Source organism: Hemitrygon akajei, chromosome 23 (genome assembly GCF_048418815.1).
Source record: "Hemitrygon akajei chromosome 23, sHemAka1.3, whole genome shotgun sequence".
Taxonomy (NCBI): domain Eukaryota; kingdom Metazoa; phylum Chordata; class Chondrichthyes; order Myliobatiformes; family Dasyatidae; genus Hemitrygon; species Hemitrygon akajei.
The window spans coordinates 40556050-40580771 of record NC_133146.1 but is presented as its reverse complement, the minus strand read 5'-3'; the positions used below and the strand labels follow the sequence as shown (position 1 = coordinate 40580771).

The following is a 24722-nucleotide window of genomic DNA, read 5'->3' as shown; positions in this document are numbered from 1 at the left end:
TTTTCCAACATCCAATAAGAACTCAGTATATTGTCCTTCTCCCTCACTCAATCGTATGTTTCTCTTCAATTGAAAATTGATGAAGCTTCTCCATAAGTAGGATTTTTTTATGCATGAATTCTCCACATCAGCATCATTTGCACATTTCACAACTGGTAGAAGCTGATGGAAATTGCCACAGCAAATGGTTAAAATACCCCCGAAGGCCTCATTCTTGCCGCATACATCACAAAGAGTCCGGTCCACAGCTTCGAAGCTCTCCCTCCTAATCATGGGGCACGCATCTCAGACAATAAGCCTTGCATTTTGGAGTAAATTTGCAGTATTGGTGTTTTTATTGATGTTACAAAGGACTTTGAGGGGCATTTTGAATGCACTGTCCTACCACCAGGCATCAATATTGCTGCAATACTTGATGATGTTACAGCAATAGCAACACCTCCATCTCCCCTAACTTTAGCAAGGATCAAGTTGATGATAAATGTCTTGCCCGTTCCTCTTGGTTCATCAATGAAAATCTTTGAAGAGAGATTCCTTTCCAAGCAGTCACACACATTTTCATATACTTCTCTTTGCTCATTATTCAATAGAGGCTGCATCAGTGAAACAAGTTCCTGCTGTTTGGCTCTGCTGTATTGCAGTTCATGCAATAATTCCAGATTGCCAGCACTTTGAGTAATTATACCGTGTTTTGGTGTTGGCAAGTTATATTCTTCAAGTGTTTTGCCCAAGTTCTGAAGTTTCTCCAGGAAATACAGAAGAGCTTGTCCATGATGCCTCTCATCCATCATGAGAATAAGATCATTGATAGTTCTCCTCTCCATTTGTAAGAAATCTTCAGACATTGCATTCTTGAACTGGCTCCATAATTGCTGTGGATTGTTGATTTCAGTGTTTGTTAGGAAGACAACAAACAAATCTCTCATTGCTCTGGGCATTCTTGCTCTCTTTGCTTCTTCCATAGTTTGCTGCCAATGATCATCAGCTTGCAACAATCTTCTCTCTCTGCAGCCGTCTTTAAATGGTGGAAGGATATCTCCATCATGTGTTTTCAATGATTCGAAAAATACTGGTCCCTTTATGTGATGAAGAAGAAGTCTCAAATAGTAGAGGTCACCACTTCGTGGAGAAACGGTATACACTCAACCCAGAACATCTGCTTCAAAAATCCCGGAGTATTCCTCCACTCTTTTCCCCATTCTCCTTCTTTCCCATCTCTTATTAGTCCAAGTGTAGAATCTGGGAATATCCGCATAGTTAGGGTTCTTGCAAATGGACCGCGAGTGCAAAGATCCATGAATTCCGTAAAAGTGGTTCTTGCCACATCATTATTCAGTTGCACAGCAGCATTATCTCGAAAAAATACTTGATGCTGTTGGGGAAGGTGCACTTGAAGGCGAACAACGGCTGGTTCCCGCTCGTGAATTGGAAATCCAAATATCGATCCGACAGCTTCAAAGGGCCCGATATATCTGCCTGTCAAATACTGTGTGATTTTCTTCTCTATTCAGTGCAAAAATTGCCTAATCACTCAAAGGTGGAATCGGCTCTGTGAGCACCGGGAGACGCCGCTGAGGCTGGCCATGCGCATGCGTCTTGGTGTCGCGTCCCGATTTCCATGATGGCGGATCGGCTCTCGGATGAAAACGGGGCAGCTGATTTTGGGGAATGAACAATTTTATACGAATATATAACCTTGAACTTTGCCTGTATTCTGTAAGTTAGTACATTTTAAGTCGGTTTAGCCAAAAATAGTGCCGCTGTAATGCACTGTTTGCGCTAATTGGAGGTCACAAACAGACAGACAGAGCGTGAGAGTTTTAGTAGTATATAGATTATTTTAAAAACTCACATTTTCATTATTGATCAAACAATCAGCACTTTGCAATGGACAAAAGGCATTAAATTGTTCATAACACTCCCCAGTTTCTGGATTCCAAATCATGGTGTTCACTTTATCTTGAGTAAGCACACAAGCAGTCGCTCCCTTTAGATAGAACATTTGAGATTATGAGTCAGATTATCTTTTGAAACTATCTATATAACATCTAAAAATAAAACATAAATGCAAGATGTAAACAAATATGGGGATAAGAGGTTGAAAGTACTGAAACTAAATTTGAAGAAACCCTACTGAAATGGATACATACTGAGAGTACTTAGCTAGACCTTAGTACTTAGTACTAGTACTTAGCTCCGGTGCCTAGTTTTTAGAAAGGGAAAATAGAGAAATGGCTCTACCATCCCTCTGGTTCATCACCTAATTGGGAAGATATCCCATATACGAATGTCTGAAATAAACATGATTATTATAGTTGATGAGTGGACTACAGATAACCTGCAAACTACTAAACTGTTCTCAATTGCATATCCGGATTGGGTGTTCCTTCGATACCAACTCTCTTTGGGCTGTTCCACATACAGATGCTCATAATGACTGAGATTTCCCTCACCTTCCTTCATCTCCCTAATTCTTCCCTTTCTCTTTGCTCACAGCTTCCATCCTAAAAACCCTTAACTCTTATCTAAGGGTTGTGCTTGTCTATTTGAGAAGTATGCCACAATGACAATGAAGCAGGAGATTCTGCGTGCTAGTACCAGAGGACTATCCTAGAGGAACCTAGCAAGGTGAACCATCTTTTAAGGAAGTCATGATTGATATATCATAAACTCCTTGTGCAGTTATAGCCTTCATTATAACAGCACCTTTACATAACTGGAAAGTAGGCAGAAATCAAATTCCATTCAAGGAGATAATGGCCTTTAAAAACAGTTACTGGGTGAACAGAAGCTCTTGATATTTATGGAGAGTTCAGGACTCTGAGGTAGATCCTGAAGTAAATCATCAAGTTTTACTCAAATCTTGAGTAAAACTCAACACTCAAATCATGAGTGTTTGAACTTCACAGAAGCCAACAATGCTGGAAAATCCCTATGTCAGCTCTATTTCAATTTCTGGACTAAAGAACAATAATGTAACCTGAGTAGCATATGCAACATGCTGGAAGGACTCACAAGTCAGGCAGCATCTATGGGCAGGAATAAACAGTCAGCGTTTCAGACTGAGACCCTTCATCAAAGAAAGGGGGAAGAATAAGGTGCAGGGAGGAGAAGAACTACAAGCTGGTAAGTAATAGATGAAACCAAATGAAGGAGAGGGTGGAAAGGGGAGAAGCTGAGAGGTGATAGGAGGAGGAGGTAATGTACTGAAGAAGGAGGAATCTGATAGGTGAATAAAATAACACAATACTTCTGAGCAATGGTTATCTCAGTAATGCTGCAGTACAACTGTCAGACATGGCAGAGATTATGGACAGTGCCTGGTCTGATCCAGAGTTTAGAAGATTGAATATACAATGACCTGGACCTGGGAAATGCAGATATTTATCCTCCATAGGTGCTACTTTTTGGGGGCTCTCAATAGAAATATAATTCCCAATAGTTCTGCAGATGATCAGTTCTTCTGTCATGAGCCCTTCATTACCATCTCCCATAGATCATGCATGCATCTTCTTGTGTGTCTTTCAACAACAACACCTTTAGAACAACACAAGCACATTTTGCAACTAATTTCCGAGGTCAAAAATGGAACTAGAATTCAATGTTAACATTATTAGTGAAGCAGAACATGTTTTATAACATGCAGACAGCCACAATAGTATTGTGAAACAAACTGGCAAAAATCCAGGTGAGGTTATGAGTGACCCATTAAATTAAATATGTGAAATAACAATGTTATGAACATCTAGGTAAGTCAATTCAATAGGAACCTACAACTGGAGGACTGAACATAAATTTAATTAAATTTCCAATGCAGGCTGTAAGTCATCAAAGGGAAGAATTAGGGAGACAAGGGAGGAAGAGGGATATCTGAGTCATCATGAGTGATCATGAGTAAGTGGAAGAGCCCAAAGAGAATTGGTACAGAAGGAACACCCAATCTGGATGTGCAGTCTGGAACTGTTTAGTAGTTTGCAGGTTATTTGTAGTCCACTCCTCAACTATAATAACCATGTTTATTTTACTGACAAAAGCCTTGGGCAACATCTTAAGGATTCTGTAATATTCCTCCATGCTATGGCAACTCTACTCTCAAGTATGCTTCTGAAAGATATTATTGAAATCACCATTGCCAATGTGTTGCTTCCAATAAAGAGCATAAAAGCTACATGACAGCCTTACATAGGAATAATTAGAATGTGCTGACTCAATATGATCTCCTAGCACCATGCCTTTCTCTGCAATAGTTTCTTGAAATTCAAGGCTGCATTTAATTTTGACTAGCTGATTGATGATGTGATGGCAGACAGCTCAGTCCTTTGCCTTTATTCATTCAATAATATTTCTAGGGAACTTTAGCTCTTGTCCAATCTAGAAGTGAAGTGATGGTCAAAGGAAGGAATGTTGCTCAGTCAGTTGAAAGAGGCCTAATGGGAGATACTGATTCCTTAAATAGTTCAATGGTTAATGACAATGAATACATAGGATGACTTAAAGATAGAGGCAAGGACTTTGTGCTATATTATATTGGTTTTCTATTTCACCATCAAAATGTATGCTTAGGCTTGAGAACCACATACATACTGCAGGTAGTGATGACAATGCATGAAAGTTCTATGCTGTAAAAGTGTCATCTGCACAAGTGTCAATCACTGGGAAATTCTTGGTTACATTTCTGGAATGATGTAAAATTACCTAGAAATGGTCATAATTGTATTTCATTCTGGAAAATATTGATTATTCATTCACTTTATGCGGAAGATAAAAGCAATTAAATAATGTCCAATCCAGTATAGCAAATTTGCAAATTTGGCAAGTCTAAAACATATGTCCATTTGAAAAACAATGCTGTAAATTTTTAGTTTTGACAACGTTAACAGCACTTCACAGTTGGACCAAATGTGCAGAAGTAAGCACAACCCCAAAATTTTGAAACATGTTTAGACCCAGCAAAAATAGTTTGTATGTCCTCCCTGTGACCACGTGAGCTTATTCCAGGTGCTCCAGTTTTCTCCCACAGTCCAAAGACATACTGGTATTGGAAAATTGGAAAACAAAATGTATCATTTGCTATGAAACACTGCTTATTAAGCATTTACTACGCATTATTGATTTACTAGGTACACATTGTATTTCCTATGGAATTTACTATGTAACTATTGACTTATTAGCTAGAACGTAACCTGTGTACTATTGACTTATTAATGACTTTGGAATGTAGCCAAATATAGTGACTTCAGCATGTAGCCAAATAAGGAGATAATGGTGGCAGACAGGAGGATGAAACATGCAATTATATGTTAATGAGAGGCTAGCTAAGAGGTAACTGTGGCCACGGATGAGGTAACACATGATCTAAAAAGTAGATTAGAACATGATTAAGTTAATGGGTAGAAACAATAGTGGCAAGTCAAGAGCTAATGTATTGGTGATATGCAACTGTAGACTGATTGGGTACGCTAATGCAACTAGGGTAGAAGATTGCTATAAAAAATGCCATGTACAAGGATCAGCGGGCAATCAGTGACTAGCTCACTGACTGTCTCAGCTTTGATTTGCAAATGAAAGTTTAATACTTCTTGAAGAATCTTCTGTGTCTCTTGGTCATTTGTGGGGCACAACAAACCATGACACTGGCTGGTAGGTTAATTGGTCATTATAAATTGTGCCATGATCAGGCTAGGATTAAATTGGGGGATTGCTGGGCAGCATGGCTCAAAGCACCAGAAAGGCTACTCAGTGCTGAATGTCAATAAATAAATTTCTCCCTCTCTCATAAAGTTTGCAGATATTCCAAGTGCTCTATACTGCATATCATACTCAAAGTCAAAATAAGATTTATCAAACTACATTATTATCTAACTGGCTGCATCACCTTCTAGTATGGTGGGTGGGGGGGGGGGGGGGTCGGGGATGACTACTGCACAGGGTCAAAGAAAGCTGCAGAGACTTGTAAAATTAGTCAGCTCCATCATGGGCACCAGCCTCTGTAGTATCCAGGACATCTTCAAGGAGCAATGCCCCAAAAAGGTGACATCCATCATTAAGTTTTTATCCTTTCGCTATTAGTATCCATTGCATTGTATTGCTGCAGCAAAGTTTACAAATTTCACAACATATTCTGGTGATATTAAACCTGATTCTGAATCTGATATATAGTTTGTTATCATAAACTAATGTGTAAATGAACACAACTAATGCAAGTAAAAAAAAACACTTAAGACATGAGTTGTAATTAGTCCTTGAAAGTAAATCTGTGGATTATAGAATCAGATCAGACTTGTAGGGAGAGAAGTTACCCATGCTGATTCAGGAGTCTGATCATTGTAGGGTAATAACTTCCTGAAACTGGTGCATGGCATCTAAGGTTTCTGCACCTCCTACTCAATGGTTTTAGCTGGAAGAGAGCTTGGCCTGGACGGCAGAGATCTTTGATGATGGATGCTGCTTCCTTGAGGCTGCACTCCATTTAAATATGATCAATGGTGGAGAGGGGTTTGCCTGTGTTGGACAGGGCTGTATCCACTACTTTCTGGAAACTTTTCCATTCCTGTTCATTGGTGTTGCCATGCCAGGTTGTGATACAACCAGTCAGGATACTGTCCACTCCGCAGCTACAGAAGTTTGTTGAAATTTTTGTTGACATGTCAAAACTACATTGACTTCTAAGAAGATAGAAACACTGTCGTGCCTTCTTTCTGATGGCAGTTACACAGTAGTCCCAGCACAGATCCTCTGATATGGCAATATCAAGAAATTTTAAACCTACTGACCCTCTCCACCTCTGATCTCTTAATGAGGACTGGTTCTTGGATCTCCAGCTTCTTCCTCCTGTAGTCAATAATCAGTTCTTTGATGTTGCTGACATTGACTAAGAGGTTCTTGTTGTGGTACCACTCAACCAATCTTTCACTCTCCCTCCTATATGCTGATTCATCACCTCTTTTGAGTTGGCCAATAACAGTGGAGCTGTCAGCAAATGTAAATACTGCATTGGAGTTGTACTTAGGCACAAAATCATAGGTATAACGTGAGCAAAGCAAGGGGCTAAGTACACACCTGTGTTGATGGTGAGTGTGGTGAAGATTTTGTTCCCAATGCACACTGACTGCTGTCTTCAAGTGAGGAAATAGAGGATCCAGTTGCACAGGGAGGTATCAAAGCCCAGGTCTTGAACCTAGTGATGAATTTCAAGGGGATGATGGTGTTGAGTGCTGAGCTGCAGTCAATGAAGTGCATCCTGGTGTATGCATCTTATATGTTCAAATGTTTCAGTGACAAGTGAAGGGACAATGAAATAGAATCTGCTTTTGACCTGTTGTGACAGAAGGCAAATTGGAGTGGATCTAGGTCTCTCCTCTGGCAGGTGTTGCATAGGGAATGGAATTGGAATCTCTTTGGAAATAGGCATTCTAGAATTGCATGAGGTGTTTGGTTAAGGCTGATTTCTTGACACTATTTGTATTGAGGGAAACCCTAACCCTAATTGGTCATCTGCCCCTTTCCTATATCAACACTTCTCTCATGATCACTCTTACTTTCCTGCTTGCTTCTCCAAACTATTCTTCCTTTTCTAATCAACAACATCAAAATTGCATCTCTTATTCTTTGATACTATATCTAACTATGCCCAGACTTAATCAAAATTCTAAACCTCTTTCTCAATAATACCCGGGACTGTCCATAAAGTGACTAATTCTCTTAAATCCCATTTCACTGAAGCATGATCCCAAGATGGTTGGCATCAAAGGTCTTTCTATTCAACTGTCAAGTCAAGATTAATTTCATGCCCAAGAAAACCCACTGCAACTATAGGCTATTGGGATGTAAAGGGGTTACTGCAGTTGAGAGAGTATAATTTCAGTGCCAAATTAATGTTGGCAATTTCCTTTATGATCATGTGACAAGAGGAAGCAACAATTTGCAAACTCCCACCCCAATTACAACCTATATCTCAAATAAAAGCATCTGTGAATGCTCTCTGACCTGTTGAGTGCTTCCAGAATTTTCTGTTCTTGTTACATATCAACATCTCTTTTGATGTTCACGAACAATGCCTCTTTGCCTTTGAACAAATTATTCAATGCTTTTATCTTCCCTTCCCTTACTCCCCCCCCCCCCATATCCATTTGTTTAATCCTCCATCCACATGATTTATAGGCTTCCCAACAATGTTTTGCCTTAATCTTTTAACTTCACTGCAAGGGTCAGCAAATTAATGTCACCATTAATTACCAGGCCAATAGTTTCAGCATTAAGAATCTAGATAGCAAAGAGGAAGAATCTGTTTCTGAATTGTTGAGTGTGAGTCTTCAGGATTCTGTACCCATGGTGGAGGTGGCTGAGTCTACAGCCCTCTGCAGCCTCCAATCCTGTATATTGGAGACTTCATGCCAGGCTGCGAAGTAACGTCAAAATGCTCTCCACACACATATCTGTAGAAATCAATTAAGTCTGCTAATTTTGTTCCTACATTCACCCATCAATCCTCATTCCTTTGCCATTACTTTCAAACAAGTAATATTTTTTAAACTATAGATTAAATTTGAATGTGGAGATTGTCCATGTGCCCTCTTACTTCTTTGTCTTCCTAGTTGTAACTTTTCATCACCTTGAATATAAAAATTTCCATGTAAATAGCAAACACATAGATTGCAGAATAATAAATCATTATAAAAGTTAAACTTACTTCAAGAATTGAGGTTCCTAAAAGTACAAAAGCATTCATCTTCATGTACAAGAAATAGTTACAAAGAAGGATAGCATGATCCTCTTTACTTCCAAGTACCAGATTAAGAAATTGCTGAAGAAAAACAATGTGAATTGGGGCATTAATCAGTAATCCTCAAGTAAGCTTCATTCATATAGATATCACCAGTGTAACTTAAAACATGTATAGTCACATTACAGTGAAAGATGATCATGAATAAATTGCAAAGATGCTTATCATGGTTAGAGTTATATGGCAGGGAGATAGACCTTCTGACTCAACTTGCCTGTGCCAACTAAGATATCCATTTAACTAGTCCCATTTGCCTGTCCTATCTTTATCTGAATTAAACTCCATTTGCCATTCCTTGGCCCACTTACCTAGCTGACCAAGATCCTGTTCTAATTTCCGTTAACTTTCTTCACTGTTAATGGGAAAATTCATTTCTCACTGCTTATATGGGAAAACATCAACAGACTATCACCGTTAATCATCTTGTAAGCTATCACACCTATAAACCTATCTCAGAAGTATCAATGATGTAAATGACCAATTTACAATACTTCTTGAAGTATATCATAATCTCCAGTGACCCACTTACCTGTGATGTCAGCCAAATATTGCATCCATCTGAAAATTCTAGATTATCTGTAAAGTACGGAATCAAGGACACAAATCTAGCTATAAGATTCTGAAATGGAAAAATATATACTAATTACTTGTATATTGATTCAATTGTACATTTATAAATAGATAAGATAACTTACTTTAAAAACTTCCAAATGATTGCTATGGTTTCATTAATTTAAATATTTAATATATTCTCACAGTAAAATTCAGCAGGAACAATAGCAGACAAGAAACCTGAAAGTAATTTCTGTATGTTCGAGTAACCAAGATCAGTACATCCGCATAATTACTGTATAATATTATTTTTAGCTTTCATGTCTCGATGGCAAGCATGTTGTACAGCAGTAAAATTGAATGACAAAATGACTTATAAAGAACAAATTTAAAGATGGCATTAGGGGACTTAAGTAAAGAGGTAGCAAGTCTGAACTGAATCCAGGATAATTTAAGGTAAAAACCTGGTTTAACAAACCAAGTGATATTTTGTGGAATGTAGTGGGAAGCTAAGAAGAAAGCATTTTCCTTGTCAAGAGAAGAAAGAAAAAATATGTTTTTGTTATGAGTGTGCTGCCGGTGACAGAGCTGCATGTGGGGAGGGGTGGTGCAGGGTTGTGATTAATTTCATGCATATTATTGGTTTAAACCTATGTTTGAATGACTTAACCTTGTCAGGAAATGTGAATGCATTTGCAGATTAACTTGCATTTTATCTTGCACACTTTTCCACATTCAAACTATCACTTCAAGTGTACTTCATCAACTGTCTTCTCAGAACCCCAAGCTCGAGAATCACTGTTAATTTACTTCATCAGAATTGTCTTGATGTTCTAATTTACCCAACTATTGGCTTCACTTACCCAAATAATCACTGTTAACAAATGTCCTCTGCCTTCTCATGATGTCCCCAACGCAGAACATGTTTCTGGTTTCAAAGGACATACCTCCAGGAATAAATGCAAACTTGTGCTTCACTAGATAACTGGATTTCATCTGGTGCTTCACAATTTGTAAGTGAACATGACCAGATACTGGTGCCAGGAACAATGTAAGGAGTTCAAGTCAGAGGTCATGACTTCCAGCTTTGCTCAGTTGTGCACCTAGGGTGCAAAACTGAATCACTGAGGGACCACAGAAGATACATAATATCATGTGATATTTGTCATAATGGGAAAGGCAATGATAGAGACAGCCTCAAATACTTGTGTCATGTGTAATTGTGTAAATATCACACATGTACAAAGTGGCACTTCATTCATGACTATTTAACCAATCTGTCTGGGGGATGACCACAGCCTTTGTATTTTTGCATATATGCTTTCTTAAGCAGAATGACAAATACCTTTTCCATGACCTAGTAAAGCATCACAGATATGTACGGGTACATGTACATATACAAGCAGAACTGTATTTAGTAGAGCATTCCCTTCTGCATTTGAAAGTAATCCCCTTCCATCTGTATTAGCTACGAAGGCTTCTGTTTCATCTTTCTAAAGCTATTTGCTCTTCTTGTCAAAGTCTCCAACAATTTCCCTATTGAGTAAGTGAATTTCACTTCACAGAACTTTTTCTTCTTCTTGTAAAGTTTTATAGCAGTTGACAAATCTAAATAAGACACTTTACCACCACCTGCTGAGCTAGAATGTGGAGCAAAGAGACAGGAAGTATACCCACAAAACTCCCTCCCTCAAAAAAAACCTCAAACAATATCAATAAGTCTAAAGCTTTTCAGAAAGTTAAATATGCATTTACTGTATATACTATGGGATGGCAGTGATATCCTAACAAGCATCCCTTGATAAACTGTGTCTGTCCCAAAGATTTCAATTTAGAAATTAGTGTTTCCTTTGCTCCTCATAGGAACTGTATTCAAACAATATGTGCTGCATCATTTCTTGAGAAGTGCACTTCCTACAAATGCCCATATCATGCATATTGATTCTGAATGAGTAATTATTCAACCTAGTATGTCCAATGCATAAACATGAAAGTATAACTTCTTTCCTCCTTTTATACCCATCTCCTATCTGAGTTCTCACTATTCTCTGAATTTTATATAAATGTCATCCATTTTTTACCTTATCCCAATTTTGTTGCCATAGTGATTGAACAGACCTTTTTAATTATGGCTTCCATCTCCGCTTTATTCAAAGGCAACACTACATTTAGATCCTTAATTTTAAGTGTTTGCTTGGCAAGAATGTCTGCCACCTTGTTTCCTCAACCTCAACATGGGCAGGAACCCATGTGAAGTGTATACCCCAGGCCTAGACTCTGCAGCTTCAGCAGATGTTGTCCAATCACAAAAAGAATGTCTGACCTACAGTTTGAAATAATCTGCTTAAATAGATGTCAAGACCAAGAATATATCAGAGCACAGAAGTACATAATCAAACAATCTTCTTCAACCTATTCCAAGGCTAAAATGACAGCAATCATCTCAGGTGTGAATACTGATACTTAGTCTGAAAATCTTTTCTTAATAGTCACCTGAAACTTTGGAACATAAACAGAAACAGCTAAATAACCTGTCACTAGATCTTTTGAACCAGCTATGTAGATATGCAAGACTCCATAATATCTGCCTTGCATAATTTGCTGAACTTCCTGTGCCATTGATAAACAATCAGACCTCATCTTGATTTTTTTTCCTGAAGGCTGAAATCAACAGCAGGCAAAGAGAAAAATTTTGGAGGAGTGACAGAATGGGTACACTGGGACCATAATCCACTTTAAGCAACCCAAGATTTTGAGTCCATTTATTTCCCATCCACCCAAAACTGATAACATTACAATTACTGTGCTCCCAACACTCTATTACTGTTGCCAGTATTGAATGAACAACTTTAAACTAAATTATTTTTAACTTGGTCCATGGATACATCTAGAGGTATTCCAGGGATTACTCCTCAAAGCCACTGTCATTCAATATAATACCTTGATGTTACTGTCCTTCCTCCCACAGCTTTTAACCCCAAAATGTTCTCATATTGTTTACTACCTTTACAAAATACTAAGTGTGCCCCACCTCCTAAAGGTTTTGCACCCACATCTCCTACTGCTATTTTCAAATCCTTAGATAATCTAATTGTATTGATACCAGAAACAGGTCCACATTCAAAACTCAACAAAACTTTACACTCTTCCTTCCTTCTGCTATTCAAATCCTGTCTACTGCCTTCATCACTGGATGATAAGCCACTACAACCCTCAGCCCACCACTTATTTTTTCCATTTCCTAGAAACCTGCCACTTGCTTTCCTCCATACAACTCCTATCACCCAATACCACCATCTACCTCTGTCTTCTCCGTCATTTCCTGCCATCTCTACGCCCCTCTTCCTGCCTGAGAGAAAACCCCCAACAGCAGGTTCAATCCTTTGTCCCAAACCCAAATCAACAGCTCAGAATCCCCTGAGCCAATTAGCTACTCTACTATATAAAACTTAGGAGCAGAGAGCATAAAAGATGTGAGTCTCAGGGTTTACTTATGAGTTGGACTTTAGAGCAACTTATAATGAGGTACTATAAGATATCAAATTAACTAATGATGAATAGCCAATAAAAAGAGAGTTGGGTTAAGTAAAGTGGCTATTGTGAGAAGGAGCTAGTAAAGGCTCCCGGTGAGAGATGGAAGGGGGCAGGAGCTGGGGAGAAATAAAGGGAATGAGGAGATAGTGAGGGGACAGATGAATGAAAACCGAGACAAAGGGAGTAAAAGAATAAGAAAAGGTAATGGAGAGTGCTCTGAAAGTGAGGAAGATGAACAAGTTCGGAGAGGTGTCATCATAATGAGGTTTAATGAGAAGGCTCAAGGAAACATGAAGAAAATTAACCCGTTTGTGTTAACAACAACACTGGTAAATAAGATAGGGGAAATAGTATTTGCAAAAGTCCTTAATGATGGCAACCTATTGGAAAGATGTGCGAATGAGGAACGGATTGCGAAAGCACTCAAATTAAGAGAGATAGGAAAATGTAAGGTGGAATACACAGGGAGGGTGGGAGCATGAAATGGTGGTGGATGTAAAGGAGTGATCACAGGGGTACCAATGAGTATAAATATGGAGGAGTTAAAGAGGAATATCAAAGGAGGAAAAGTAATGGATGTTCAAAGACTGAAACAACAAAGGAGGGAGTGAAAAAGGAAAGTGAAACAGTATTGATTGAATTTGAAGAAGAAAGAGTGCCAGGGAAGGTGTTCCTGGGTTTCATGAGTTACCCAGTAAGAGTGTATGTGCCAAAGCCATTGAGGTGCTATAATTGTCAAAGGTTTGGACACATAGCTAAAACTGTAATAGGCAGAGGAGATGTGCTAGATGTGGAGGTGATCATGAATATGGAAAGTGCGGAACAGGAGAGCAACCAAAATGCTGTAATTGTGGAGGAGTTCATAATGTGTCATATTGTGGGTGTGAGGTTATGAGACGGGAGAATAAAATTCAAGAAATAAAAGTGAAAAGGAAGATCACTTATGCAGAAGCTGTAAGAATGTTAGGAGAACAGAATAATGCTCCTAATGAACAGGGAGAAGAGGGGTGTGAGAGATGCAACATAGAACAAATGACAGGATTTATGTAGACAAAAAGGCTCCAGTAACATTCATTGCAGGAGTGATTAATAGTACAGCTGAGGTAAAGTCAAAAAGTGAAAAAATTCAGCTGGTTGTCAAAGCAGCAATGAACCACTTAGGGTTAGTAGGATTGACATGGGAAGAAGTGAGGGAGAACCTCACTAATCAGTCAAACCAGGAAGTGTCATGGGTTAGTTAATACTAATTATGGTGATTCTTTTGCAATGGAATGCAAGGAGCTTACTGGCCAATAGCCAGGAATTAAAGAAAGTTTATTAAAGAAATGGTTGTAAAACCGGATGTAGTGTGTATTCACGAGACTTGGTTGAAACCAACTTTAGACTTTGTGGTATATGGATATACAATGATAAGGAAAGATAGAAATCTAGGAAGAGGAAGGAGTTGTGCTATATTAATCAAACAAGGTATACCATATAGGGTACTGGGAAAGGGAGATGATCAGGAATACATAGTGGTGGAAGTGTGGGAGAGTGGGAAGGAAGTGGTTATAATTAACTACTATAATCCATGTAAAAGGTTGGATTTGTATAGTCTACTAGGGATACAAGGACAAAACAGACATTAAGTAGTGTGGTGTGCAGATTTCAATGCTCACAGCACAATATGGGAGGATTCAGTTACAGATTCAAATGGAAAGGTAATTGAAGATTTGATGGAAGAAAAGGATTTGGTGTATGAATGATAGAGGAACCAGAATCAACATAACAACAGGAACTGAGTCAGTATTAGATATTACATTAGTGTCTAATACCTTGGCTGGAGTTAGTAACTGGGGAGTTTAGACTGCTTCGACAGTAGGCAGCGATCACTACCCAGTTTCATGTTCAGTGGGTGAAAGAGTTGAAGTAAGATCAGGTGGTGGAATCCCAAAGAGGGTGTTTGGAAAAACAGATTGGGGTAAGTTCCCGAAGTTGAGTGAAGTAGCATTGACAAGGATTGACATTTCTGGAAATATAAATTAATTAAACAGTCGGGTGACTTCAGCAATTATTATGGCAGCAGAAGGATCTATACTCAGGAGTAAAAATAGGATGAATAGAAAACTGGTACCATGGTGGACAGAGGAATGTTATCAGGCTATAAAAACAGAAATTGAGCATTCAGACTAGTTAAAAGAACCCATTATATGCAGCATTTGATTCAATATAAGAAGGCACAATATAAGAAGTAGTGAGAAGAACTATACGTCAAGCTAAAAGGGCAAGTTGGAGGAGTTTTTGCAACAAAATAGGAGGAACAACACCTGTGGGAGAGGTATGGGGAATGATTAAGAGAATGGGGGGGGGGGGAAAGATAGAAGGGAATGGGAATATCCAGTAATGATATCTGAGGAGGAAACAGCAGTCTCCAGTAGGGATAAGACTGAGATCATGGCCAAGTCATTTGTAAAGGTATATAGTTCAGAAAATTTGGCTGAAGAATGGAAAGGACGATGAGTCAACACCCAGGTGTGTTAAACGGGAGGGAAGAAACTGATAATATAATTGATAAACCATTTACTTTGGCAGAGATGGTGAGAGCAATAAAGAGATCGAGACCATCTTCCCCAGGGAAAGATTTGATATGCTATGTTATGCTAAAAAACCTAGGAGAATGAGCGCTCTTGAAGTTGCTGCATCTTTGCAACAGAATGTGGGAGGAGGGAAGATTACAAAATGCATGGGAAAGAAGCAGTAGTAATTCCAATAAGGAAACCTGGCAATGATCCGTCAAAACCCACTAGCTACAGGCCAATAGCATTAACATCAAATAGATGCAGATAATGGAAAGGATGATAACAGACAGGTTATCGTATGAGCTTGAGAAGAGGGGAATGCTGGCAAGTTATCAGAGTGGTTTTAGGAAGGGAAGGAATTCCATGGACTCAGTGATAAGGTTAGAGACTGAAATAAGAAAGGCCCAGGCAAATAAAGAGTCAGTAGTTGCAGTGTTTCTTTGACATAGATAAAGCCTATGACATGATGTGGAAGGAAGGATTGTTAATTAAACTGCACAAGATGGGGGTTGGTGGGAGAGTTTTTAATTGGATAAAAGATTTTTTGTTTGGTAGGAAAATTGAAGTTCAGATTGGGTCAGAATTATCAAATCAGTACATAGTGCAAAATGGCACACCTCAAGGTAGTGTGATTAGTCCGTTACTTTTCATCATTATGATCAATGATGTCTTCACAAAGGTACCAGTGGATATAGGTAGGTCACTGTTTGCGGATGATGGGGCCTTGTGGAAAAGAGGCAGGAACATGGAGCATATAATCAGGAAGCCACAAGGAGCAATTGATGAAGTGGTGGAGTGGGTTATGATTGGGGATGTAGATTTTTAGTAGAAAAAACTCAAACTGTATGTTTCACCAGGAAAAGAATTGAGGTAGGAAAGGATGTATGGGATAGAATTATAAAGGGTTGGATCATTTAAATTTCTGGGAGTTATATTTGATTCACCGTTAACATGGGCAGACCATATCAGGAAAGTTGAGGAGAAATGTAAAAAAGTAATAAATGTGATGAGGTGTTTGACCGGTAGGGAATGGGGAGCAAGTTGTTTAGTGTTGAAGAAAATGTATATGGCTTTAGTGAGATCTGTGTTGGACTATGGAAGTGTAGCATATGGATCAGCAGCTAGATCTCTTATAAGGAAACTGGGTGTGATTCAGGCTCAGGCTTTGAGAATGTGTGGTGGGGCTTTTAAAACATCACCAGTATCAGCCCTATAGGTAGAATTGGGAGTAATGCCTTTGGAACTAAGAAGGATGCAATTGATGGCAAACTACTGGGCTAATTTGCAGGGGCACAATGATTCTCACCCCACAAAAGGAGTGTTGCAGGAGTGCTGGGAGAATGGGAGGTTTCAGAGGGATAACTTTAGTTGGGTAGGGACTGATATTGCTAAAGAATGTGGAGTGTTTGATCTAAGGATAAGTCCTTCAGTAGTTTATCCGGTTGTAGCTCAATGGAAGATTGTATGGCCTGACATAGACTGACATATGTTAGAGGTAAAAAGGAAAGAAAAATATAAAACTGATTTGGTAAGTGCATTTAACTATCATGTGATGGAAAAGTATAGTGATTATACTCAGATTTATATGGATGGTGCTAAGGAACCTGAAACAGGAGTGACAGGGTTTGGGGTAGCTATACCAACAAAAGAAATTGGAATCAGCAGAAGAACATCTAATAAGTTAGGGGTGTATACAGTAGAGATGCTGGCAGTGTTGGTTGCGTTGCGATGGGTGGAGAAAGCTAGACAAGTCAAAGTGTTGATATGCTCAGACACATCCTCAGTTCTAGCAAGTTTAAGGTCTTTTCACTCAAACAGCTGGCAAGATGTACTTTATGAAGTACTTCAGTCAGTCACAAGAGTTGCAATTCAGGGAGGTCAGGTAAATTTTTTTTTGGTTCCAGCTCATGTAGGGGTGAAGGGGAATGAGAGGGTGGATGAGTTGGCAAAGAGGGTGTTAAAGAAAGAAAATATAGAAATGCACATTAGAATCAGTAAAGCAGAGGCTAAGTGTGTAATCTGGGAAAAAATCATCTAAATGTGGCAAGAAAGATGGGACAGAGGGGAAAGGGAGGCATTTATATCAAATACAAAAGAGTGTTACAAGTAGGCAGTGGATACAGGAGAGGAAACTGTGTGGACTAGGTTAAGGCTGGGGCACTGTGCACTAAATAGAACATTGAAAATGATAGGGAAACACCAGACAGGATTTGTGAGAAATGTCAGGAAGAGGAGTCAGTAGAACATGTAATTCTGAGTTGCAGGAAGTATGGGATACAGAGAGAGATGATGAGAATTAATCTAAGGGAATTGGGGGTGCAGGAATTCACATTAAAAGGGTTACTGGGCATGGGTGAGAGGGCACAGGTCAGGGTACTTTTAGCTTTCTTAGGGGATACAGAGATTGTTTTTATAGGATATGATGGATAAGCAGGAACAGGGTACTAGGATGGCCAAAGAAGGAAGGAAGGTGTAGATTAGGGTATGTGTATTTGTGGGAATGGGTGAAGGGATTTAGAATGTAAGTCTATCATCTAATCCACACTCCGGAGCAGAAGGTGGCAGCAATGCACCATTAAGCTGGGTGCCAACCGCCATAAAGAAGAGCTAGCATAGGAAGTCAAGAGGTTGAGGTCTGGGAACTTCAAGTGAGTGCAGGAACTTTAAAAAGGCAAGCCTTGTGGATTGGCTATAGAAGGGTGCTTTATCCAATAAAAATAAGGTAAGATTAACCAGCTATTTAGAGCAGAAATGGCAGATTGTGAAGTTGAGGTGTTGGTGAAGGCCTCTAGGTAAGAGCAGGTACAGTTTTATTTTTGCTGTTCATCTTCAGTACTTGACTCATTGTAGGCAAAATACCAGTTAAGGCAGTGGAATCTTCCTCCTGGAAGATGTGTGAAGTGCAGCCAGGTGTGGCTGTTGGCATTGGAGGTAAAACAAAACAAGTTTGAATTTGGTATTCTCAGGGAGTGTTGAGAACCTCACAGGTGAAACTTTTACTGATGTGGTCACACTCAAGGTACATGCTTCATATAGAGGGTGACCACCAGGAAAGGTAAGATGAGTAGGCAGTCATTGCAGAGTTCTCCTGCAGTGATTCCTCTCAATAAGTCATTTGTGGGTCTACATTTAAAGTACTATGTACACTCCCACATTCCAAAGATGCATGGGTTGGTAGGTTAATTGATCACATGGGTGTAATTAGGAGATGCAAGCTCTTTGGGCCAGAAGGGCCTGTTACTGTGCTGTATCCCCAAATAAAAAAAGATTAAAAATAATTTAATTGGGTTATTGTGGTATGGCAATTTATTTAGAATAATGCAGCAAAATATAAAATAATACAATGCCCCTTATAAATCTGTTGTTACGCTTTATTGGGCACACTCTATCTGTGTTACTTGATACCTATATTTGAACAAAGGTTGGTATCAAATAATGTCGTTGAGAATATTCAGATTTTCTGAGGACATTAAAACATGCCAGCATGAAGGATGTGGGAGCCAGTGTTTCAGCTGAGAGTAATTGGATAAGACCTAAAACTTGTTGATCTTTTCTGGTATTACACATCTGAGTTGTAGAGAAAGAGTTGGTCAGGGTAACATAGGGTTATTTTGCCTAGAATGGTGGACGGCTTCTTTTTAGCATTGTTTCCACATTGTGTTAGCTTCAGTTGTTGGTTTCATATTTAAATAATTAAATATAACGTACAAAGGTTGCCTCTGGATTTTCTGGAAATACATCAAGCAGTTCTCGAGGTGGACAAAGTGGCTTGATATATCTTGTAACAATGCCGACTCTGCATTCACTGTCAATAACATTGACAACAACTCTTCTCTTTGGGAAGTAATTATAAATTTCCTTTTGAAAGGTGTGTGCCATGTACAAAATCTCCTCATCTTCCATTGTATCTAACTAAAAAAGTAAATAAAATACCATTAAATCTCCCTGTAAAAAGCCACATTATTGGTTCAATGTACCGAGTGGTAGATATTTTCTAAATAGATTACTAACCTGCCATAGAGGGGGTTGTTTATCTTCCTAAAGGAAAGGATTACAAATTTAGAAAAAAATATAGTTGTACAGTAAGATACACCTAAAATGCCCCAATCAACTCAAGTATTAATGATTATTTTATTATTGGTTACTGTTTTTAATGATTGATGAACTGAATAATAATTATTTCTAATTTAAATCAATTGCAATGAAATGCAGACTTACATTGTCTGAACATGAAACCTGAGGGTCCAGAGTGATAAAAATTGTTAAGAGGGAACTTTCTGCAAGTCCGAATTCATAAAATTGCTCACAAGAGCCTGTCTCTATTTTCTTCCATGTGTATCCTAGTAACATTGCTGGGGTGTCTAGTCTGAAAGTTCCACTGACCTAAGTAAACATTACCAAAAAAGAAAGACATTTTCAAAATGACATCAGTATAGACCATGGCTACTTTATAATGATTCAACTTTAACGAATACCTTTGATTGTTCCAGGATAGTACGAAAAGGGATAGAAATGGATCCTAGCCAATTCCTGATATGTGGTTTAATTACGCATGCCTCAGGGCAGTCATTCTATGATGAAAGGAGTTAATTAAATTATTTATTTACTGTAAGTATTAAAATATCTATACAAATAGTTCATGCAGTATGGACCTGACTTTCCAGAAATCACAATACATGGATAATCTTTTCCCAATTCAATTTTGTTATTTTTTTTCACAGGAGGATATCAAAATGAAATTAAATTGAAGATTGATTATGCACTTGTAATGCTACTGTGACACTGTAATTTCCTTTGGGGTGAATGAAGTATCTATCTAGATATATCACTCTTGTGCGAAATCATCAATGTGCATAATTTCAGATTTTTTTGTGGAATTGATGCACAAATTACAAACAAAATAGAACTCATTCATAAATTACTGCTCAACCATACTTGCATATTATCGAGTGAACAATCTGCCACGAATCAACCCAACCATGTCGTGTTTCTATTTTTTAAATGATGTCATATATTTAAGAGTAGTAACATGGTGCAGTTGGATTCAAACAATTGAAAAATGATTTATCATAAACTGCAAGGACTTCGAAATGTTTGAGGATGATACCAGAGTTAAGAGGTTGCGGTTGAGAAAACAGGATACTAGGACATGATCTGATAGAGGTCTTTGAAATTATTTGATAGGGTTACTATAGAGAAGATGCCGCATGTGTAGCAGAATCAAAAGCTAGCAGCTATAACTAAAGAGTGTTGGGCATTCAGACTGCATTTTTGATCACCATTTTCTTCTCTGTGAAAGTTACATGAAATACAAGAAATGTAATTGCAAAGTTCACAGAAAAGCATTGATTTTTTATCTGTTACTTTCAGTACAGTATTACCTGTAGATATGTCATAAGCCCTTTGTCACATTGTAGTTCCTTTGGTGCATACCATAATACAAGCAATGTTCTTCGAGGTACAGCAACCACTGCACATCTGCTATGCCATCATTAATATAAACTCTGAATGAATTTATACCTCAATGATGAGGTGGAGGGGTTTGAGGGACTTCTTGTTAGCCAGTATAAAACAGAGACCATAGGTTGCAGGTTTTTGTTCATGAGGGCTAGAGTGAAATATTCCTGTCAGAAAGAGGTTCTGCCTAATATAAGTAATTGCCCATTCAAGGCAAAGATGAGAGACTCCCTAGAGGGCAGTGAATGCTTGGAGTGCGAGAGACCTCAGAAAGATTATTGCTGAGTATGTTCAAGACAAATTGATAACTTTTCTATATGGAATAAAGGGATAAGGGATTAGTGGAGGGAAGTGGAGGTAAAGTAAACGATTAGAGCTTTGAACACAGAACAGCGCAGCACAGAGACAGGACCTTTGGCCCACAATGTACTGAACAAAACTCATGGAATAGCATTGTAGCATACAGATTTGATCCCTCCTCCTGTTTCTATGTTCACATTAGTTTATTGATGGTGGCAGCACAGATTAAGAAAGTATTTAAACAATTGGAATCCTGAGTTTTATTATCATGCAGGAAGAATAGGTGCAGGGAAGTCATGGTGAACTTTAGTTCAACCATATGTGAAGTATCATATTCAGTTCTGAATTCCATATGTTGAGGAAGATGTGTATTCTTTGGAGAGTGCAGAGGAGAGATTTAAGAAAATGGATAAAAGATTGTTGTTCTGTTGGTAAACTGGAGAAACTAAAGTTGTTCTCCATGGAACAAAGTCCTTTGCAAGGGCATTTGATAGGGGTATCATCAAAGATATTCACAGAATAAATAGCAAATTCACAGAATAAATTCCCAAATTGTAGAGGGTAAAGAAGTATAAATAACGTGAAGATCTTTTTTTACCAGGGTCCTAGTTCCTGCACTGTCTTGAAACTTAGCAGGGACTTGGTCCCCAAGCACTCATGGAATTTAGGAGCATCCTGATTCCAATGCACCCTTAAACTTGCAGGGTTTACTGGGAAATGTTATATAATACCATGTAACGTGTTTTTAAAAAATAAAAGTAAGTTGGAGTACTAAGAGGAATAATATCCAATAGCCCAGAAAACCTGATACCCTGACACCACAATGTGTACTAACATAGTTGAGTTTCTGAATTTTACTGCATAGTAAATTACCTCTGGAGTTGCAACAATTAAGTCATCAAATACATTAATTAATATTTTGTCCTCCATTTTGCATAATGCTTCACTGCTATAAGCTCCATTGGGCGATCTATAATAAAAGAAGTTTGGAATTTCCCAAAAATTAAGACACAATCGACAATTTTCAAAATTGGTTACATTAAAATTGTAGTAATTAACCATTTTTATCATGGAATTTTGTTGTAACTCTAGCGATTCTTTTATATTGCAAATTATTGTTTGGGAAGAAATATATTTTCTTAAGATGAGCATAAATTGGAGACAATCATTATGCTTACTAACTCCTTATATTGTAAGGAATCTCATTAATCTTTACTTAATCTTTGAAGGATAAATTGAAAATATTCATCTCTACAATATGAATTTTGAAAACTGCTGTGCACATGAATTTCTGCTTATTCAGTAAAAGCTTTGATCTTCAACATTAATAAGTCTTCAACATTAATAAGAAATTTTGAATTCAAAGCACAATTGCCTCAAATTTGAAAGGTAAAGAAGATGCATGTATTCTGTATGCGGCTATTTAATAACCTGTGAATTCTCAAACGCTTACTGAAAAAATATGCAGATTTAATTATTATAAATTGCCTATATTATTTAGAATATATGATTTTACATAAATTACTTGAAATCCATTTCGAGTTTTTCATTCCAACATGGCTGGGATCCATCAGCAATACTTGTCTGATACATTGATTGCTGGAAGGTAACTTGCACAAAAGGCTGCACTTGGATCTATACAAGATTAAAATACATTTTATGTTCATATATCTACATGATTCTCTCCAAGAAGAACTGCAACAACTTTATTTTTCAAATCATAGCTGTTGTAAAAAGAATTTAGTATCAAGGCGGGTAGGAAAGATAAAGGGGAAGAGGAAGGAATCTGATAGGAAAAGAGAGAGGACCACAGGAGAAAGGGAAGAAGGAGGGGTCCCAGTGGCAGGTGATAGGCAGGTAAAGAGGTCAGAGACCAGGGTGTGGAACAGAAGAAGAGGGGAGGGGGAGGGAAACTTTCTGTTACCAGAAGGAGAAGGGAAAGTCATCTTTCTAGGAAGAGAGTCATCAAATCTCCTATTATCTTCTTATATGACTGCAAAACAGCCACTTCTCCTTTACTGTTGATGGCAAAGGCCAATTTGTTCAATAAATTATAATAGAGCACAAACAATAACACAGGCCCAGAGAAAGGGTGAAGAGATTTAGAGAGGAGATAAAGAATTTTTTCAATCCTGATAGTGTGTGGTTAATGGAAACAGATATTTAAGAAGTAGCTACAGATGTACTTGAATTATTAAAACATAGACCACTACAGATCAAGTGCTAACAATTGGAATTAGTTAGATGTGATAATTGATAGTCAACATAGACATAATGGGCAGAAAGGCTTGTTTATGAGTGGGAACCAACACAGCTCCATAGGCATTCATTAAACAATTATTTTATGTAAAGAACTAAATTGATTTGAGATTTTACTTGTGGCCCTCTGTCCCATTACATTATTCAGCCAATGTGCAAAGATTTTAGTCATCTATATTTGGTAAATGCAGATATTCTATACCTAATGCACAACAACACTGTTAAAGTAGTATAACATAATTGATTTCTACCTTTCTAAATTGGGAAAATTAGCTATGAAATTATCATTTTGTTAAGTTTTGTTATAACTTTAGCTGCAAACTATTTGGCATGTATTGACATTGTTAAAATGCACAATAAGGACTATATATTCCTTTATAGATAATTTCACAAGAAAATTATATAACATTTCACTAATGACATTGTTTTGCTACCTGGTTAAAAGAATCCTCTTGACCTTCAGTTTTCCTATAATGCATATTGCTTGTCATGCCAGACACAGGAGATGTTAAGCCAAATAGTGGGTGTGTCCTAAGGATATAATTTTTCCATAATTTACAATGATTACCTGCAACTAGGAAAATGAAAATATCCAGGGACACATCCAGCAACAAAAAGGTCCCGAAATCTTATTAAATTGCATAATGTTTTATATCCTGTCTTCCCTATCAATCATCCACCTTTCCCATCCCAAAACCCATCACCAAATTCCTCCAGAATTCCACTCGACAGTACTAGGAGATTGCAGGCATATGGACTTTAAGAAATAGAGAAGCTTTACCAATTTAAGTCTGAAATTTAAAAACAAAATCAACCACTCCCTGATTCATGCGTTACTCCCACTTAACTGCAACCCTATCATTAATACAGTAGATAGAGCTCCTTTGTCATAGCTAAAGCTTTACAAAAGAAACTCCCATATCTGGTGGAAGTAACTTCTTTCACGGGATCTTTTGTGCATAAAATTAATTCTGTCAATGAAATAGGTGTTACTGAGTTTTGAAATTGCCTTTGCTAATATTGTGAGACAGGATTGGATCGAAATTACAACAGCATCATGGAGAAGTAGTTGGGGGAACTTTAGCCAGTAAATGAGAAACAGCATTCTTCTGTCTTTCCATAAAACGAATTGTTATCTAAGCTCTGTCCTCCCTGCATTAACTGCCTGTCTTCTGTTGGCATCCTTTCAATTTTTTGACCTATTGATTTCAAAGCACTTGCAGCACTAATCTTTGCACCCCTTAGGATAGCTGTGGTAAGAAACATTGAAACTGAGTGCT

At 38.0% G+C, this 24722-nt stretch overlaps 1 protein-coding gene across 1 annotated transcript in view; it reads right to left on the bottom strand.

The window, feature by feature from the left end:
* Nucleotides 1–24722, bottom strand: part of LOC140715044 (coiled-coil and C2 domain-containing protein 2A-like) — a 71327-nt gene that overhangs the window by 17421 nt on the left and 29184 nt on the right. Inside the window, exons 12-20 of the mRNA XM_073026771.1 lie at nucleotides 23877–23973; nucleotides 22709–22818; nucleotides 22057–22153; nucleotides 19645–19809; nucleotides 19438–19464; nucleotides 19135–19338; nucleotides 9312–9401; nucleotides 8690–8803; nucleotides 1853–1987 (exon numbers count right to left, since the gene is read on the bottom strand). Of these exons, the coding sequence (XP_072882872.1) occupies nucleotides 1853–1987; nucleotides 8690–8803; nucleotides 9312–9401; nucleotides 19135–19338; nucleotides 19438–19464; nucleotides 19645–19809; nucleotides 22057–22153; nucleotides 22709–22818; nucleotides 23877–23973 (1039 nt within the window). The remainder of the gene's footprint in view (nucleotides 1–1852; nucleotides 1988–8689; nucleotides 8804–9311; nucleotides 9402–19134; nucleotides 19339–19437; nucleotides 19465–19644; nucleotides 19810–22056; nucleotides 22154–22708; nucleotides 22819–23876; nucleotides 23974–24722) is intronic.